Raw genomic sequence first — 20,705 nt, 5'->3', positions numbered from 1 at the left:
GACGGAATTAAAAATAGATGGTAAAACTAGAAGAGAGAACAGACCTGTCCCTTTTTAACAGGTACATTTTTGGGTGCCTCTTCTTTTGCTGTGTCTGCATCCCCTGTGGCATTATCGGCGTATTCCCAGACCACAATGTCTTTCTGAATATCTTTTAGGCTGAAGTTGCCTAGTTTATTCAATGAGAATCCTTCAATCTAGGAAAAATTAGACACACATTATTGTAAGGTAGAAACAATTTTATATCAATCAGAGCTTATTGATCCTGGAAGGAATGAAAAGATAACACACCTAAGGTTCACTGAAAATATTTACCTATCAGTTATGAAATATCTGCGATATCTATAAATTTCAAAATATTTTTTAAAGTAAAAAACAAAGTTTTGATTTGCAAAAGAAATGGTGACTGAAATAATTCTTTAGGAAATAGTGTAAAAGAAGGCAACACAACACAGCCCACGCCCGAGGTCATGAGTTCTGCAGGAAAACTGTCTGGGATCAAATCTCAGCTCCAGGTGTGGGGGGAGGTAAAAGAGGGTACATATAGAGGGGTAAATGGCGATGGAAGGAGACCTGACTTGGGGTGGTGAACACACAGTATCATAAGCAGATGCTGTAGTACAGAATTATACACTTGAAACCTACAGAATTTTATTAACCAATGTCACCCCAATAAATTTTTAAAAATACGAAAGGAAAAAAAATATCTCAGATCCCTCATCATATACTTGCTTTAGGTCTCAGGTTTTTGTTAAAGGGATAACACTAGAACCTCCTTAATGGGAGAGCTGTGACATAAAATAATGAAAATAAAGGATTCAGATATAGGGTATGGCATGGAGTAAGTGCTCAATAAATGGAAGAAACTTTCTACCGATATTGCTGAGATGCAGAATGCTGAAGAACAGTATGGGCTCAAAAGGTCTCAGAAACATGGAACCAAGCTGAATAGGTTTCTTTAGTATAGGATGGAATTTAGCACAGTCTTTAAACAGGTTAATGTACACAGTGAATTGTGGGGTGGGGTGTGGATGTGGTATGCCATTTTGCAAATGCATTTCTACATAAAATAGACTATGCTTCTTTGGCTTAGCAAAGTAGTACTTCAAAAACACAACAAGACAAAACAAAAAACATGTTGCTACTGGTTATAATGGTTTCCTTCAAACTCGGCATGAAATTCACAGCTCCTTCCTGGGCCTAGAGAGGGCCCACATATCTGGCCCTTTGCTACTTCTTTGACCCACGTTCTTGGCGCACAGCTGACACGTGCTACTCCTGCTGCTAAGAAAATTCTTTCCCCCAACCATCAACCCGCTCTCCCTTACTGCATTCAAAGTCTGCTCAAATATCTTTTTCTCTAAATACATCCTTCCCATTCACTTTCTGTCCTTCTTCCCCTGGTTTATTTTTCCTCAGAGAAATTACGGCCACTTGATATGTACTTATCTCTCACCTCACTGGATAATATAAATTTGAGGACGAGGGTGTCGTTTTGTTCACTGATGTAACTCTAGCATCTAGAGTGGTGCTTGACGCAGGTAAAAGCTCAGTGAGGACTTGCAGACTGACTGAAGGAACAAACCACTCTCTTCTAGAAAACACTCCAGAAAATACAAGGTGCAATGACTGTTGGATTTATGTATTCAAATATTTTTCTTCAATTCTGTGGCTTAAGTTTTTGTTTTCTTGATAGGTTTTGAAGAGTAAAAAATTTTAAAGAGTTCATCAATATTCTTTTCTATTGATATGGTGTGCAATTTTAGTGTTCGCCTTAAGAAATCCTTGCCTATTTCCAGGCTAGAAAGATTTCTCTTCTAAGCTTTCCTGGGCATTTTATAGTTTTAACTATGACAGTTACGTCTTTAATTCCTTTTGAGTTAATTTCAGGGTATGCTATGAGGCAAAGATTTAATGTTCATTTTTTTCCCTTATGGACTATCTAGTTTTTCCGGCATCAGCTGTTGAAAATTCAGACTTTCGTTTCCCCCAATAAATTGCTTAATTCATTGCTTACTTGGGGGAAAGTCATTCAGACTTCCAGACTCCTACTTGTGTCTGACAGGAAGGGTTATTCACCAACTAAGGGTTGGCTTTGTTCTCTCATTCTTTTCCACCAGGACAGGTTACCTTTTCAAGGCCCTGAATTCTTTCACTTCAGTCCTACAAATACAAAGAGAGCTCCCTTCAGGCAACTGGGGCACAGTGAACTGCAATCCCCTGTGCCAGGACAGAGTTTATAAGGGGCTTATTCTGATTTAGTCTTTATTCCTAGGTCCTTGCAGATAAAGGGAGCTGCATAATTCCCAGTCTATTAAATAAAAAGAAAAAATTCCCTATAATCAATTTTTTCCTATGTATTCATAGTAAAGAACGACTGCTCTAATAGATGCTCCTTAAATGAGAATTCTACACATACTAAGGAAGGTAGTTAAAATATCCAACATGCCAAAGTTAACTTTTCACAAAGTGAGACTTTCTATAAAGATTTTATCAAGATAAATACCTTGGGATTAAAAGTGAGGATTCTAAGAGGATGAGAATAACAACATTTTGATTTTGAGACGGCTTATTCTTAAATCTTACCATATAATCAACTAAACTTTACCAAGAAAGAAAAGATGGGTCACATAACCGAAGTCTAATTTTTCTTAAAGATAATACCAAAGTATTATTCAACAGGTGACTACTAAGTTCTGCATCAAGGGCAATACATTTTCTTCGTTTCATGGGGATTAAGGAAAAAAGAAAACTTAAGACTAGAAATAGAACCAAATGTTTTCCACAGTCTGTCTGGAGGAGATATGTGAATTCGAATATCAAATTATAAAACTGTGCCCAAAGTAAGCGTGTACCAAATGATAAATTTAATACAGGTTCACATCCTCTTTGTTCAAAACCCTCAGGATTGTGTGTGTTTCACAAGTTAAGTGTTTTCTTCAGACAAATTCTCCCAGCAGAGTACATAGCAGCATCTTGTAAAACAATACATAAATACTTTGGCAGTGAAAGGTATGAATATTCATACTAGTAGGATAAATACATTCACATCAGTTCTGAATAGGTTTTTAAATTTTAAAATTATGCACAGGTATTATGTAGCTCTGAAATAAAAATCAATATTGAATATACAACCAAAAAAAAGTTTCATACCCATGATCCTAGATAAACAGGCAGAAGGGGTTCTTTCCTCTGTTGAAGAAAGAAAACAGTCATCAGGGCAAACACATAAGGTGGCAAACCTCCTTCTTCAGGGCGATCTATACTGCAAAGCTGCAAATGAGAGAAAAGAGGATAAGCATTCTTTTGTACCAATTTTTCACTTACACAATGCTGTCTAAAACCTGTAATTTCTTTTCCTTGTATTACATGATTTACTCTTCAGAATAAAATTACACAGTGACACAATATAAAGCCTTATACTTTCGGAGATACCACTTACTGTGGTTTTGAGTAACAGCTTCAATTTCAAATTTTTAATCTTGGTAACAACCCTTTCTCATGAAGGACCTTAAAATATTTGCTGCTTCATTTTTTGACACCCACATTAATCCATTCCCTTTGTTAAAATACTTGTTAATGAAATCAAAATGATGGTTCAATTCCAAGGGCAAGCCAACTAGCTTTGCTCAGTTTAGTGGGCCCCTCATCCTAACCTACTGCCCTGAAAAATGCATGCTCTGACCACACAGGAGATCAGGGGAGAGAATGGGCAGGTTCATTGACACGAACAGGAACAACCTAAAAAGCATGGCCTATTTAGTGATAAAGCAGGAGGCAGCTTTCGAAGTATGACATATTGTAATTATCAATTCACCCAATTAAGAGTAGGATATTCTCTGCTCATCTTGGACCCAAGCCACAGGAACTGTTGTATTTTGCCAGGTATATGGGCATTTTTTTTTTGCCCAAATTTTTAAGGGAAAAAGAAGGATGAGCATTATACATGGGTATAATGAATACATACCATAATCCTATGTATAATGTGCACAAAAACATGGATGCATGTTATATATGGTGAAATACGGTATGTATAGTGACTGCCATATATTAATCAGTAAAGCTTTGGATTTTCTCCATAAAGCACCCCTGCACAGCAACTCAATTTTATATTCATGATAGGACCTTACATTTTGGGGCAATGTAAAATGCTCTACTGGCATTTCAATTGGGATACTATGAAAATGTAAGCAAGACCAGATAGATAGTGGTTTTCATTTTTGGGAGTCTCCGGGTATGTTATTGGAAATAAAGCTTTATCTCAAACTTTCCTGTGTTTAAGAATCACCTCATAGAACTAGTTAAAACGTAAATTCTTGGGGCACATCCTCTGGGATTTGACCCACAAATTTGATTTTTGGTAAGCACTGTAAGTCATTTTGATCTTTTGAGCAATACAGTTACAGTGAATTTCCCTTTTTGTGCACATTAAAATTTTGATTCCAGTATTCAGATGCGTACTCTCTTGATGTCTATAAATATGCATCCAAACATTTAAGATTAAATTAACCATGCAAAAATCAAGGCATACTGCTTATGTATAAATAGCATATATTTATGCATTTAAGCATTAAACCTACCTTTGCCCAGTACCTAAATGCAATCACCAAAGGAACCAGCTTTGATTCCAGTTTTCCAAGGGCAGTTAAGTGATTTGTTGTCAGACAAGCATTTTCATTTCCTGCACTTACTTTACAAAAAAGGCCACTAGTGGGGGTTGGGAGTGAGGATGGGAAGGAAAAAGAGAAAGAAAAAAAGTGTTATATAGTATCAAGTATCTTTTATGCCAACAACTAATTTATATTGATAACAAGTACTTTAAAAAATGAAAATAAAGTAAAAAACTCACTAAATCTTTACGGGTCATTTAAGAAATTGTTTTTTTATTTGGATTTTAAAAAAGATAGGTCAGCTATTTTCTAAGTAAATTTTATTTTTCAGAACTAAAACTCTGTATTTTCATGTATTAAAACTATTTTGGAGGGAAATGAAAATTAGGAAAAATGCTATAAAATGTTTCAAATGGGAGCATGAATTTAAATTTGTAAGAGTGAGTGTTCTCCCAAGAGGTGGAGGAATTTGCCTAGTGAACAATCATTATAGCTTATTAACCACCCATATATAGTACTGACAGTAATACTTCCAGATGGAGGGACAGATACATGACTGAAGTTACACTAATTGCTCTTCAGCACTGCTAAGAATGCTGCTTAAAAAGATGGCAAATGAAGGTGATCACAGCAAGTAACTATTTGATAAAGCTGTTTTTTACCATGTTGAAAAGGGTCAAAATGTTTCCTTCCTCTTTTCTTTAAAAATAATTTTATTCTTTTTAAAACTGCTTCCTTTTGTATCAATTGCCAAAAATATAGGGAGAATGCTAATAGTAAGCCTATGAAATTAACTACATAAAGAGTTTATCATTCTAGAAATTGCACTAAGATTTAATGAAGTACATGTGCTTTTGGCAAGCTGATATTTAATATATAAATAGCTTATATAAAAAGACCTTTGCTTCTCTCTGCACATTACCACCGGCACCCTCGCATGGAAATCTGCATCAACATCAATGAAGGAATCTGGAAAAAATAAAAAATTATTAAGTAGCTTAATTATACCATTTTTTTAAAAAAAGAAAACTATCTAGATAAAATACCAAGTTCCAGTTGTAACTGATCTGCTCAGCCTTTTAAAAGACCATTTATTACTCAATAAAGCTCTGAGATGACTTGAAGAGAGTATATCCAAGAATCACATTAATTTAAAACCCTTATTTTGTAAAACTAATGTTTGACTGGAAATAACTATATTATTGAATTAGAATGTTTAAACATTATATGAGTAACACAATTAGAAATATGGATAGGATATTCAAACAAAATTGCTGCAAAAGCTAATGAAGTATTTGGGGTTAAAAAACATATTGACTAAAGTAAGAAAATAGTTTACATGTTTAGTTCAACAAGGAGCATGGAAAAGACTAATTCAAGAGATAAGACAGTTGGATAAGACCTATGGAAAGCATAAAGCCCCAAGCTGGACATTACCTGAACAACTGACAATCTACTTGGGAATGACCATTTGTTGATTCATTAATCAGGGTTAGGTCATACCTATCTGCCATTAAGAGTATTAATTTAAACCACTGAATCAAAGAGATTATCTTTGGTTTTACCCTCAAGGGTAAATTTTACATGCTTTTTGTCTTTTTAGTCTTGGTCTAGGACTCATTTTATCTTTATAAATTGTGACATTATCAAGCTAAAAGCTTTACTTACAAAATGGTTATTATGCATAGCAGAACAACTAACAGGACTCTAATTTGTTAGTAGGCATTTGCTGTGGTTTTTGTTTGGATATTACCCGTGTAATTTTAAAACCATGACTTCCTATTTTCAAAGTTTCAAAAATGATATATTCAAATAATAGACAAAAGAAATATTTAAGATCAAAATGTGGAAGAATTTGGCCTTACCACTGTTCTTTAAACATTCCTGAACAAGTAGGAGAACATCTGGCTGAGACATCTAGAAAATAAATCAATGAATATGTCAAATAACCCAAAAGTACTTCTGCTTCACTGAGATAATACATAGTCATCTGAAGTTATCCAAATTAGAAAGAGCACTACTACCAGAGCAAAGAAATTAATCATTACACTGTGTGCACATGTTGGCGAGGGACAGAGAGATGAGCATCAAATGAGGGTGGGTATGGGCAAAAGAACCTACTACACAGTTAACTCCTGATATAATTAATTCCTGAGTTACTTATTAGCCTCTCAGTAAATCTTGAAAGTTGTAGCTAGAAGTTGTCAGACTGAACAATATTATCTTCGCTCTATAAGACTACTTCAACAGATCACTTCCTCAGTCCACATCAGTCTTGCCTTTCTCCAATCCTTGCTCACAGAGGAGCCAAAACCATTTAAAACCATGAATTTGATCTAGTCATGCCCTTCCTTAAAACTGCCCATGGCTTCTAACTGTCCTTAAATCACATACAAGTCTTTACCACAGCCTGCAGACCATGCCTGCTGGGTGTCAGCTCAGCCCACCCCTCTATCTTAATCTTACGCTGTACTTTTTCTTGGTCCCTTCACCATAGCTATACAATCCTCCTTTTAGCTCCTTGAACAGGCTAAGCTCTTTATTGATTCAGGGTGATTGTGAATGCTGTTGCCTCTGCCTGAAACACTTTTATCCCTTTCACTCCCCTTACCTCTTTTTATCTTTTAGGGCTCTTGCCTAAATGTTACTTCTTTAAAGGAGCCTTTATGGCTGCTGTATCTGCATGTCCCTTGTTGTTTTCTGGCACAGAATCCTGCTTCCCTGCATAGCTCTTATAATTAATTATATATATGTAATTACCTATCTCCTTTACTAGGTATGCATTCTATGAGGGAGGAATCATAACTGTTCTGTCCTCTAGAACCTAGTATAGTGCCTGGCATACAACACAGACTCAGTGAATATTGCTAAATGAATGACATGAGATCAAAAATAACTGCTATGCTACTAAAATTAATAAACAGGATTTAAGGTTAAAATAGAAATAGAAAAATCTATTGGTCAGCTGAAGCCAGGGATGACAAAGAATGAGGTTATGAAATAGAACAACTAGGGGTGGCGCCTAGGAAGCTGTATTTTAACTAGTAATCCAGGTAAATGGGCATGAACCATTTGCAAACTGGGCTATGGGAAGCACTGGTGAATAAATGGATAATCTACTAAAGTACTTTCCAAGTTTTAAAATTCTGACTCATCAAAAGCTTTTTGAATAATGTTTAAACAAGAAAGCTAGGTCATACGTGGTTCTTCAAAAGCATAACCACATTTACAAAGTAGGTATACAAAAGAGGAAACCCTGCTCTGGCTGGCCACCGCTCAACTGGAGCATTGTCCTGTACATCAAAAGGCTGCAAGTTTCATTCCTGGTCAGAGCACATACCTAGGTTTGGAGTTTGATCCCCGCGAGGGACACATATAGGAGGCAACCGATTGATGTGAACAATGTTTTTCTCTTTCTCTACCCCCATCTCCCACCTCTATTTAAAACCAATAAACATTTCCTTGGGTGAGGATTAAAAAAAAGAACAACAACAACAAAATAAAGAGGAAACCAGGAGCAAATTAAGTTTTCAGGTCATAAAAGTTTATGGAGCTACAGTGCTTAAAATCTAAAATTCTTTCCTGCCACTGGAAAGTTGACTTTACTAAGGTAATTTAATTTTTTTAAGTTAGCAGAACCTAAGTAGCCCCATTAGATTCACACAGTTAAGAATACCAGTATGTGAAGCATGAAAGATCTAAACAGTAAAGTAAGTATGAAAAGCTGTAGAATACTAAAAGAAATGCCCTAAAACTGAAGACAGGCAGAACATAAAAATAAAAATTTTAGGAAAAAGAGACCTGCCACCATTAACACTTAAAATATCTTAAAATCTCTAAATTATATTCATCTTTGAAATATAGCTCACATTTGAAGATAAGAATTTCCAAACCACTCTATGAAAATTCCAGCATTTCCTTTTGTACTTACAATGGCTGGAAATTGAATGTCAATGTTTACATCCGAATTTTTGAAACCCAATCTGCTACAGGATGACCCATATAATCTCAGAGAACAATCTAAAAAAAATTTAAATAAATGAAAGTTGTAAATAAAGTAAAATTTCTCAAAAGTTATAACAAAACACTATTTCAGAAATGGAACCATCAATTAAAACTATGTACAAAAGCAAAACAGTATTCAAGTCTGGCATAAACAAAGGATAGCAAGGGTGACTCTTCACTCTTCCTTATTTTATGTAACAGAGAAGGCACTGACTGTGGTTTACCTTAAGGGCTACCCTTTTTGGTTTTAAAACACATTTGAAAATGTCCTAAATTATCATTTTACATTTTGTGCAGAAAATACTATTTGCTATCATTTTTACAGTATTGTTATGTGAAAGTTAAAAAGAAATGCCTATCTTTGTTTTATATTTATAAACCTGATAGTATACCAAACCAATAATCATAAAAATGGCCTTTAGCATAAAGTAATTTTTTAATATGAATACTCACTACATTATAAACAAAAAGCATTTAACATAATATAATTCCTTTAGGAAATAATTATTTGACTGATATAATTTAAAATGTTAGGTAACATGTGATTCATTTTTCAGAGAAAAATGTGTATGTTTGTGTACTGCCTATATTTATTTATGGCATTTTCCCCCTCAATGTTTTATCACTGTTATGCTAAATATTTATCCTTTCTTATCAGGGAATTTCATGTTTTGTTGGTTTGTTTGTTTTTTCAGGTTAAGTCAAGTGATTTCTTTGGGCTTTAAAAGTTTCTCATGAAAAAATACATTCAATTTTACAATGAATGTCTATGGCAAAAATTATCAAAATTACTGACTTTTCAGGAACTGTCTACAACATAAAGCTTAAGGTAGCAAAATAATGAAATGAACAGATTCGTACCCTTTATTTTTATGAAAGCATACATGAATATGAATGATATACTATATATAATTACCAAACAGTGATTTCAACCCTAGCTGTGATTTAGAATTACTTCTGGCTCTTTCTATAAAATGGTTTTCCATGGCTCCAAACATAACATGGAAAATGAATTCAACAGTACACAAAATCTATTACAAATTAGTTTGCAAAGCTCATTTTAGATATTATAATTCTTTTAATTGTGGTTAAATAGAACCTTTTAGGACACAGATACCTGAAAATGACTCTAGGATACTACTCTTTATTCTAAATTGTGTCAATTTAAATAGGTAGAAAACTAAGCAAATATATACATGAGAGTCCCACAGTCCCCCAATAATATGGGCCATTTAATGTCAAGTACATGCACATAATGAATTTATAATGAAGACAGATTTAATGACAACGCATGTAAAAATCTTTGCTATCTCGGGGGAAGCCAGGAAAAACAAAAACACGCAAAAAATTAAAAGCTTCAAGATATGGCAAGTCAATTCTAGTAGATGAAAATTATTACTACTAGGAAAAAATGAATGAGGTACTTTTAGGTAGCTAAATAGAAAAACAAATCTAGAAAATACCTGGTAACTTGTGTTGGAACACATTTTCCATGATACGTTTAATTTCTAGTCTCTGTTCCAAGTTCTCATTGTGTAAGCCAAACTCCTGTACCACTTTGTCAATGGCAATACCAATTGCATTTATCTGGGAGGGCGTAGGCGGGGGTAACGTAGTGAGCAACTCTTCCTCCTGCTTTTCCTTTTAAGATCAATGTTGAGATTAAAAACGACTCACAGGTTTTTAACCTTCTACCATTTACTAAGACAACACCCTGTGTAATATTCCGGAATATTTTTCTTAAGCCTTCCTTTCACTTTAGCAGTGTTAGCCTTCATGTTATCAAACACATTTCTTCATGTACATAAAATGACTACGAGAGGGAAGGCAACAGTAAGAAAAATGTGCCAAAAAGAACATTAAAAACAGCAATGACAAATTGTTTTTGTTATTATTACTGGCATAAGGATATATATCTAGGTCCTGTCAATGAGTTCATTCACCCTGATACTGTCCTTAAGGAAATTCACAAGACTACCCAACGTAACACATCTGACCAACATAAAGTGTACTGGGTAAAGTAAATTCAATTCCATAATCTAAGTAGTCAATCATTAAGGAGAGGAAAGTCACAAATAAGACAAGTAATAATAACTGACAAGTAAACATTTGTTTTGGTGACATTAAACTTACCTTAATGTTTTTCTTGTGCCTCTTCTCTTTGATATGCTTATGGGCAAATGCAATGGATTCAATTAAAACATCACAAAGTTTGCAGGTGTACTTTGCTGTGGGGTAGTTTCTTGGTCGCTATAATTTGAAGAGATTTACAGAGAGATAGATATATATATATATATGTCCTCAAATTTACAGGTCAACAAAAATTAGCCAGAAGATGGTTTCCCCTTCACATTTAAAGTTGTTAATATGTTACTGTCACTTTATCACTATTCTAATAGTCATTTATTTACGTAATTCATTAAATCAAACTATCACTTACAGCCTGTAGTACTTCAATACTAATAACCAAGTAGGTAAACTAATTCATCAAAGTACATATTCCCAATTACTAACACAGTTTAAACAAAACAAGGATTTTAACTAAAAAATAAAAGATGTTAGGGATACCCTTTTCAGCCTGTCAATGCAGTCTCTTTTTAGTCGCTCCTCAGCCTGCTGTAAACCCAGGAGTTCCTTCGATGAAAGCACAGACTCGTCTATCACAGGACCCTCCAAGTCTCCGTCTAGTTCACTTTCCCCATTTCTTGTCCTCCGTGGCTTCCTAGGCCTGGACTTCTGCTTCTTGTTTTCTTAAGTTAGAGGAAAAATATTATTGGTGATATGGAATAATAGCACTGAGTGAAAAGCAGAATTTATACGCTTATTAATGAAATCATGTATTATCTGAATGACATGTGAACACAGAGGAAAAAGAAAAAGGATAGTTTTCCCATGGATAGAACGCCTGAATACTCATTAAGCACCACATCTGGATACATTAATCCACAGAAATCACCTTTTTGGAAAACTCAAAAGGAATTCTACTTCATCCATACAATTTAATTTTATCATCTTTTGTTGGTATATGTCTGAGTGTACTCAAACAATGGTAAAAATTATCTCTGTCTCTGAGAAGGCCAGAGCCTTTCCCCCTCACTTCCTCTCTTCTTCCCCCCTGGGGCATAGCCTTTGCCTTTCCCTCTCAAGCTCCCAGGGCCCTTCCTTTGCTTCTATAACTTATTTCCTGAGTCTACACGGACCAGCTGGCTCACTTCTTCTACATTTGTAACTTTCTAAATAAACTTTCTCTTATAATTTGAAAAAAGTTATTCTATGAATGCAAGTGTACCTCTAATATAGTAATATATCATAATATATAATGTACATGTATCTACTATATTCTAGTATACTTGTAAGTATACCTGTTATTCTAATGAAAATTATGTATATTTGCTTTCATTTTTATAAGTGAATAATATTAACAGACCAAAGATGGACAATAAAAACATCTTCAAAGAACTCAGAAATCAACTACATTCTTAGCTGGAGTGAAAAATCCATCATTTAATTGTAAATTTAGTCTTCACATAATTGTGTCCCCCCCCAACATTTTTATCAAGAAGTTTAAACCAAAATTTTATTTACTGAGGACAACTATTTCCCATTTTATCTTTACTTTCAGTTTAGCTTCTTGGATGGCATGCACAGTGGGCACATTCCAAAGGAAAAACAATTAGCAGTTGAACTAAAAGTTTTTCACAAGTATAGACTAATTCATTTGTTTATAGACTGCCATTAGCTCTACAATCTTTATACTAAATAAACCTGTTCCTTTTTTTAAAAAAATGTAACTCTTCAACCTGTGAAACTGAAGATGATTGCGGGATTGCTTTATAAAAAATTGTCTTTAAGTAGCCCTGGCTGGTGTGGCTCAGTGGATTGAGCGCCGGCGTGTGAACCAAAGGGTCACTGGTTTAATTCCTAGTGCAGGACACATGCCTGGGTTGCAGGCCAGGTCCCCCGTAAAGGGGCCTGCGAGATGGAACCACTCATTGATGTTTCTCTCCCTTTTTCTCCCTCCCTTCCCCTCTCTAAAAATAAACAAACAAAATCTTTCAAAAAAATTGTCTTAAGTAACTTTGATAAACTTCTGTGAGGTTCTAAAAATGAAGCTATTACTAAACACATGTGATTAAAATTAATTTCCCTAATTAAAATTGTGATAAATGGACCAAATAGTTTCTAAATAGTTTACCAAAAATAGTCTGAAAATAGAAACCTACTGTGATGCCCTGCATGAAGCAATTCCTGTCAAGTTCCCAGTGGTACTTATTAGCTGTACAGCAGCTACAATGGATCAGTTGATTGAAAAAAAAAATTCTGTCACAAAAGAGAGGTATAGGACTTTTATTTTTAAAAGCTATTGTCAGTAGTTCTAAAGGAAAATCAGCAAGCACTGCGGTCCAACTACCATAAGATGAATATAATGAAATTCTGCAAACCGCTTCTATACCACAGTAACTGGGAATTAAACAAAATTACACTATTTGGACACAGTTTTCTTTAAAAGCAATCAAAATGGACCAAACAAAGTAGTACAAAGGTTAAGTAGTCATTGGAAGAAAAAAAATCAGTCTACCTTAGTACTTGCTTTTAAGCACTTCCCCTACTCCCAAATTAATTATTGGTCTCTTGGGAGCACTATTCTTGGTCTGTCTAAACTTTTGAGATAAGCAATTCTTTTACTTTAAGAAATGTGTCTATTTTCATTTAATTTACTTACTATTACAAACTCTACTCTTAAATAATTGCATCTGACTTCAGTATTCACGGCAGAAGATTTTTACTCAGGCAAACATTCATTAGAGATTTACACCAATGTGTTCAATACCCACTAGGAAAGTCTATATTAGTTCACAAAACAATAACTGGTATGGAACCTAATTCCTTTTTTAACCCCTCCTCTCTCCTGATCACTAAGGCTTCTAAATATAACTATATTTGTTCTCACTTTCTAGAAAGAATGACCTCAATTTCCCTACAAAGAACACAATTAAATCTTTATTGTTTTTATGCAGAGAAGTAGATGGCTGCAGAAATTTTGTCTGATGACAATAAAAGCAGCTATTAAGAGTATTTTATTATGCGACAGATGCAATGCAAGCAGTTTATGTGCACTGCCTCATTTAATCTCCACAGTGATCCTGTCATGGTTGCTAAAATCATCCCCATTATACAGAAGGGGAAAATGCCTGGTCCAAGAAAATAGGTAACTTGTCCAGGGATGCGTGATTAAACCAAAGTAAAGGGATTTGAAATAGAGATTAAAGCTTAGGTGGATTTCTTAAATTCAGCCTTCTATCTAACAATGTTAAGAACTAAAAAGAATTAATTAGAATCCTTTTTGTAGCATACCCACTGACATCTAGAACAGATCAGAACTGATAAGGCAATATAACCTTTTGAAATGAGTCTCAGAGGCCTGCACAGGAAAAACGATCAAATAAAATCTCGCAGCTGGAGATCTTGGAAGGCAAAGCTGGGTGCTGATACAGAATTCCCATAATTACTTAGAAAGAGATACCTGGCGTATCCCAGGCTTTTTGTAATACAAATTCTCTATATACCGTATTCTAAGTTTCCCATGTTTTATTTGCATACGGACCACTGTTCTGTTCACAAAGGATGTGTATTTGATTGGCTGTTTTCCAGCTAAGATCATTACCAGCACTGTCCCAAATATGCTACACTGGCAATCTAGGATATTTGAGGGCTAAAGTGTTAGTGGTAATGGAGAACTGAAAAACTGTATTAAAAACAAAGCAACTTGTATCATTTAGTAAGATCCTTCTTTATTAAGATATTTTCAAGGAAATTTTCAGTTCCTTTAATGAGATTCTTTTTAGGAATCTATAACTGCAGTGCAAAGTTTATACTTTAAATTTCTCTCTATAGTAAGCAATGTTATACCAAAGCTTAATATTTTCTGTATGAAGATTTTCAAGGGATAGAGACTGAAAAGTCCTTCATTTAGCATTTGTGAAAGCACACAACTGTTTTTCAGAGAGAAAACATGAAAGCTTTTAGACTGTTTTCAATAAAAAGATAGTAAAAATGTATTTCCTATTCAAAACCACTTAAAAACTACTTCCTTTAAGACTAAACAAAAATACATATAAGAGGTTTTTGCTATGTAAACATTCCTTTAATATTTTTCTGGTCACGAACTCTGAATCTATAAACCTTTTTATAATGCTGCTCAAGATCAAATTTTCTTTCCTAAAAGACCAACTACTGGTAACTAAATTGAAATGTCCATGAAAATGCACAAACTTTTAAAAAGAAAAACACAAATCTAAAGCCCAAAATTATCAACACATGTTCAGGTTCCCTATGTCAGATTTCCAGGTCTAGTGACTCTGTGATTTCAGTTCCATTTCCTCATCTACCATTCTACATAAACTTCCTCATCTACCTTTCTACAGAAACAAGGCTGGGTAAAGGTAACCTCTCTGAGCCACAGCTGCCTGTTTTGTAAAACTGTGACTGTACCTTTGATACATCATGAGAGAGAACTGCATAAGACAATTCCTTCAAGTTCCTTATAGCTTAAAGATTTTATAAAGCTGAGGTTTTATCTCTTCCAACTCTCTGATTTCTTTCTAGTACATCATTCTGTTTTGGCTATGTGAGTCAAAGCATTTTGTTTTGCCTTTCCTATATTTAAAAACACCTTTTCTCCCATTTAATATTTTCATAAGACCCTCTAAAGATAGAACATGACTTTTTCCTTACTAAGTCTTCTAAAATTCCAGGTCACAAATGTCCCACAGAGTATCTATCTATATCTATACACACACACACCCCCCCGACACCACACCCCCAATACTGACCACTGTGAGATAAGATGAAGGAAAAGGGCCTCTGACAACCTAAAAAGTGCCAACATTGCCTAAATAAATTTAAATTTAAAAAAACTTTAAATATGGTCAGTTTGCAACCTATTCTAAATGGCCATTAAAAAAAAGGCTCACAAGCCAACAAATGTAACAGCCCATTTTCCCAAGTATAATTTTCTAAGTATATTTTACATTTTCAGACTAAATATTATTGTTTTGTTTTTCCTTCAAATTTATGGCTTTACTTCATTTCAGTAATTATTGTCCATTAGATAATAACAATTTTCCTATTTATAGATATCACTGCTACATAGACAAAATCTATTCCCCTTTTAGAAAAATGTATAATCACTTTGAGGCAATTGTTATCAAGCATGTAGGGCACTCAGAAAAGGGTTTTGTTTTACTGAAACTAAAAGGCAAAGCTTTAATCTGTATTTCTGACTTTCTAAACTTAATGTCTCTCAAACTGTCTGCCATGCTCACTTTGGAGAAGAAAAAAAATCTCTTGGACTACCCTCTTCTCCCTCTGTGGCAGGAGATACACGCAGTCCACACTGCTTCTGCATTGAATGAGATGATTTAAAGCTTCTTGTTCTGTCATTTACATTATGGATCCATTCATTTTCAAATACAAAACTGTAATATGTAATTTAGAAATTATATACACAATACTCAGAAATTATGATATAGTCTACAGGACCAGATGATCACTCTCTTCTGTAAATAGCACCAACAGGAAATATGGTCCATTAGTAGTAAAATGAGCCTTGTGACAAATAAAACTCTTAAAGGGACCAATATACACAACTGTTGAAATTGCCAAAAGGGACCAATATATACAAATGTTGAAACTGCTCAAATATTTTAATCCTTAAAATAATCACATTAAATAAGCAGAAACTACGAAAAATCTGAACTGCAACTGCTGAAAATAATAACTCATTTGGATGAAAAAGACACTGCTAACTTTGGGTTATAACTTGAATAGTTGTGGTTCTAACACATTACCGTGGCTTCCTGACTCCACCTCTGACATGGTTTCTAGGCTTGCCAGGTCTTTATGAAATAGTCGCCTTACAGTTCTACAGCCTCTTCCATCTTGCCACCTGTATCCATCTTCAGTTTCTTGAAAGGAGTCCTTTCTTGGTCGGTTTATAATAGGAATTCTAGGTCCTGGTTTGAATTCTCTCCAACTCTCTGAATTACCAGCAAGTTCATCAGATAGCCATCTTTTACTCTGATCTTTGTGGTTGTCATTTATCCAAGTGGGTTGACTGTAAATTGGGTTTTTAAATGCATATGGATTGCTAGAAACAGCATATGGTCCTTTTCTAGGGGTATTCCCATAGTTCCCTGGTGTTATTTTTTTCTTGGGAAGGCCTTTTTCCATTTTACTGCTATGGCCTTTAGCATAATCATCCATTATTAAATAATCTTGTTGAGGGTGACCTCTTCTGAAATCCTCATCATCTATAATCCCTCGGTCTTTAGCACGCTTCACAAAATAAGGTTTTGCTGCATCTCCCATGGTTTTTTACTTCAGTTTTCTTACTTTGCACCTGAAAGAAAGCATTTTGGGGCAGAAAAAAATTAAACTATACCAAGATATCATACCAAGCATACAAAATACCACTCATATATTGTACAGATGCTCAAAAACCTGTAAGAAACTCTTTTCTCCAGTAATTTCCATCACATTCGAATAATCAGTGCATTACACGGATTGGAAGGCTTAGTCTTATGACATTCTTCATGAAAATTAGTACTTACTATTTAACACGAAGATTAAATCTGTGACTAAAAGAAGCTCGCTACAGTCTTGAGAACTGTAGTATAAAAAAAAGTTACTCATACCAAGTTGGTAGGCTTTTACTTATATTAACAAAAGCGATCCTCTTAAAAAAAAAAATTCATCCCAAACCTATACTGTTATGAAAATCATCAGTCTTAAAAAAAAAAAAACAGTTCGAAATTACTTTTAAGTGTTGTACAAAGCAACTGAATCTTTCTCTGAACGTAGTACATCTCAAAACTGCACGTTTCTGTCCCTCCTTCGCACCCTGGGGCCTCGGCTTCCCTCACCACCACTGCTCAAAACGACTGACTTCTATCGCTTGGGCTACGGAGGATCTAGGCCGCCGACCAAGATTACGCTTTAGTCAAAGGGGCTGGGTTTCCGACCAAGCAACAACTCCAACTATCCTCCCCAGTGCCCCTTCTCCAACCCCAAACAAGTTTGGTTTTGCCACGAACTGCAATTTTCCCTAGTCCATCCTCAACTGGTCGCCCCACCGCCGATCGGCCTGTTTCCACCCTTTGGGACAGGAGGGGGAGAAAGAGGAAGAAGCATTCCCGTACCCCCTGGCCACGAAGCCACCCCTGATACCAGGAAGCAGGAAATGACCTACCTCCTTGATGGGTTCCGAGATCCACCGCCCCCCCCGGCTGGGTAGGGGGCCGAGGCCGAGTGCCTTCACCTAAATCCCTTCTCCTGCCCACACAGGGTCTGACACAGAGTGAAAATGTGGCCTCGAACCCGAGAGGTCAGTCCCCGCTGGCCTGTGGGCTTCCGGGTCCTCGCAACTGAGGAAAGGAGTCCGGCAGTGGATGGAGCCTACGTAACTACTGGGCGGGCCCACCCTCTAGTCCGAAGACCAGGGAACCTACCGGAGACCCACCCCGGAGGCGAGTCTGGCAGGGACGCTGGGAGAAGACACTTGAAACACTCACCACCTCCGCAGCGGTCCTCCGCCTCTTTCTGTCCCGGCTGGGCTCCCACTCTGTGTTTTCCTTCGGCCCCACTTCCGGCGCTCAGCGCTGTCTCATTGTGCGCGATTGGGAGCCGCCGGTGCCGCCGCTGGAGAGCTCCGCCGCTCACGCCGGAAGCGCGCGCCCCTCCCGAAGGGCCGCCCGCCGCCCCGCCCCTCCTCCACAAGCCCCACCCCCTTCCGCCTCCGCGGGTGTGAGCATTAATTGTCAGGAGGTCGGGCGTCCAAGTCTAGCTTGTTCAGTTCGTGCTCTGTCGTTCCTCGCTCTTAGCTGACCGCTCGCAGGTCTCCTCTCTTTCCTAGGCGCTGTGAAACCAGCGGGGAAGCGTTGGGAGAAAACATCTGGTACTCCGAGAGAGACGCAGAGCCCGGTACGGGCGCAGCCTCCTGCCTGGGTAGTCTCGGAAGCTCGGCTTGCCCCTCGATACCCCTGGTTGCTTCCAGGGCAAGTTGCAGCCTGGCTCTGAGGCCTCATGGCGCTCTTGGTATTTTTCTCGTAATTCCGAGTGATTTAACGTCTTAGAGAAGTCTTAGTTACCTGTCCTGTGGAAATGTCAGCGTTTAAGCATCTGCTGTTCATCCAGCTCTCAGTATAGTCAAGGGAAATGCTTTGCTTTTTTCTTTGATTGTGTACGTTTTAGTTTTACTTAAAAACAAAATGGTGTTTTGAAGAATATGTGTACTCTTAAAACGATAATTAGGAGACTTCGACGCTAATTTTTGAACGGAGATTGCAAAGCTGGAATTAGGAAACACCCTGGAGCCTTGAGAAAATGTGACAGTTTTTATTTCTGTTTTAAAACATTTAAATTTAAATTCATGAGGTTCTGTGAGGCCTAGGTCTTAGAATAACTATGAACATGTACGTCCTGGCCATTGCCAGGCACTGGCCTGGAGGCTTTACAAATATTAAATTATTTTCCTCAAAACAGCTCCTCTAGGAAAATACCACCATTTAAAGGTGGGGAAATGGCATTTATGGTGAAGTAAATGACACCGCTGAAATCCACACTTGATCTTAGCCAAAAGGCCGAGAAGCGATGACACCGCTGAACTCCAAACCCTAATGAGGCAAAGTCTGTTCTACAATAACAATGTCTGTGCTAAAGATGTGTTAAAACATATTGGTACAACTTTTGTATAATGCCATATATAGATGCTTTGGTTCTAAAAATAGGCAGGAATCAAGCCAATAATAATCTGTTTGACAGGCAGACAGTGGTCTTGAATAGAGTCCAAAAGGAGTGTGGTGATACATGATTGCATTATGGGACAGTAGCCTTGCCACACCCAGTGCATTTTTTATTTTTTTAAGATTTTATTTTTTAGAGAGAGGGGGAGGGAGGGAAGAAGAAGGAGAGAACACTGACCGCCTCTCACACAGGCGACCTGGCCCACAAGCAAGGCATGTGCCTTGATCAGGAATCAAGCAGCTATCTGTTTGCAGAACGAAGTCCAACCCACTGAGCCATACCAGCCAGGGCCAGTGGAGTGATTCTTGTGCAAAGAACTGGTTTAGGGAAAGTTCTAGAGGAGCAGTAGAACATACATCTTTTTTAAGGATTTAAAATATTCCTCACTAACACTTAATACTTGATATGCTTAATCTGTTAGTGAGATAAAGCCTCATCTAATTACAGTTTCAGCCTCTGCTGGGAGGGGAATTTTAACCTGCTCAATTTGGGATTTCCTGATCAACTCTTGTGAGGTGATCTGCCTAGTAAGATCCCCTGCCTTTTCCTAAGGGAAGGTGACCTTGTCTGAAATAATTCACTCTTTTGCCTTTCTTGCCCCACCCTCTTTCTGCCTAAAACTCCCCTTTTGTATAACTCCTTGCAGTGTCCTTCCAATTGCTAGATGGGATGCTGCCTGATGAATGAATCAATTAATAAAACCAATTAGATATTCAGATTTACTTAGCTGAATTTTGTTCTTTAACAAGATTCATCTTGAGGCTAAATGAGGCTCTCTAAAGCAAGATACATTATTAATCAAAGGATATTGATAATATACCTCTTTCTGTCTATATTATCTACTGGAATGGTAATTTAAATTGGTCGTGGGACCCTTAAAATCCAATTGAAAGGTTTGGTTTGATCTTTTTTTGTTGTGTTACTGGAGGTGTTACCGGAGAAACTCCCAGAAACAGTTCTTACTGATGCAGTGAAGACTTACAGGCCAGCAAAACTACTAGCATGCAAGCAAAGTTTAATAATGCTAAGTTCCAATAGGAAAGCAAAGCAAGGGTGGCTAGAGCAGAGATGGCACAAGTAGCTTGGCAAAAGGCTGGGTGGCCAGCACCCAGATGGTCAGTGGCCAGGTGGCCAAAAGAGGTGGCCAGGGGTCCTGGCCAGAGGCCAGCTGGCCAGGGATCTCCTGTGTGGCAAGAGAGCCACATGACCAAGAGACAAAAGTCCTTTGTTCTGAGGACTTACATAGTTGGTGGGGTGGGGGTGAAGAAGTTACATTTTAATTGGCAG

The 20,705-nt window shown here is 36.7% G+C and overlaps 1 protein-coding gene across 4 annotated transcripts in view; it reads right to left on the bottom strand.

Moving 5' to 3' along the window:
- TUT7 (terminal uridylyl transferase 7) overlaps positions 1 to 18,349 on the bottom strand; it is a 52,340-nt gene extending 33,991 nt beyond the window's left edge. For 2 of the 4 annotated variants that reach the window (XM_054582937.1, XM_054582940.1), the window contains exons 1-11: positions 18,188 to 18,349; positions 16,466 to 17,016; positions 11,184 to 11,365; positions 10,749 to 10,865; positions 10,079 to 10,256; positions 8,542 to 8,630; positions 6,476 to 6,527; positions 5,510 to 5,579; positions 4,581 to 4,707; positions 3,154 to 3,273; positions 45 to 197 (exon numbers count right to left, since the gene is read on the bottom strand). In XM_054582937.1, the coding sequence (XP_054438912.1) occupies positions 45 to 197; positions 3,154 to 3,273; positions 4,581 to 4,707; positions 5,510 to 5,579; positions 6,476 to 6,527; positions 8,542 to 8,630; positions 10,079 to 10,256; positions 10,749 to 10,865; positions 11,184 to 11,365; positions 16,466 to 16,985 (1,608 nt within the window). In that variant the 5' untranslated portion in view covers positions 16,986 to 17,016; positions 18,188 to 18,349. Of the gene's footprint in view, positions 1 to 44; positions 198 to 3,153; positions 3,274 to 4,580; positions 4,708 to 5,509; positions 5,580 to 6,475; positions 6,528 to 8,541; positions 8,631 to 10,078; positions 10,257 to 10,748; positions 10,866 to 11,183; positions 11,366 to 16,465; positions 17,017 to 17,865; positions 17,939 to 18,124 lie in introns of those variants that run through there. The other 2 variants (XM_054582939.1, XM_054582938.1) reach the window with 2 other exon arrangements.
- Between the last annotated feature and the right edge of the window lie 2,356 nt (positions 18,350 to 20,705).

This window comes from Pteronotus mesoamericanus, unplaced genomic scaffold (genome assembly GCF_021234165.1).
Source record: "Pteronotus mesoamericanus isolate MK-2021 breed Mesoamerican mustached bat unplaced genomic scaffold, CSHL_Meso_final contig_73, whole genome shotgun sequence".
NCBI classification, from domain to species: Eukaryota; Metazoa; Chordata; class Mammalia; order Chiroptera; family Mormoopidae; genus Pteronotus; species Pteronotus mesoamericanus.
The sequence above is the reverse complement of the archived record's forward strand: the minus strand, read 5'-3'. Positions and strand labels throughout refer to the sequence as shown.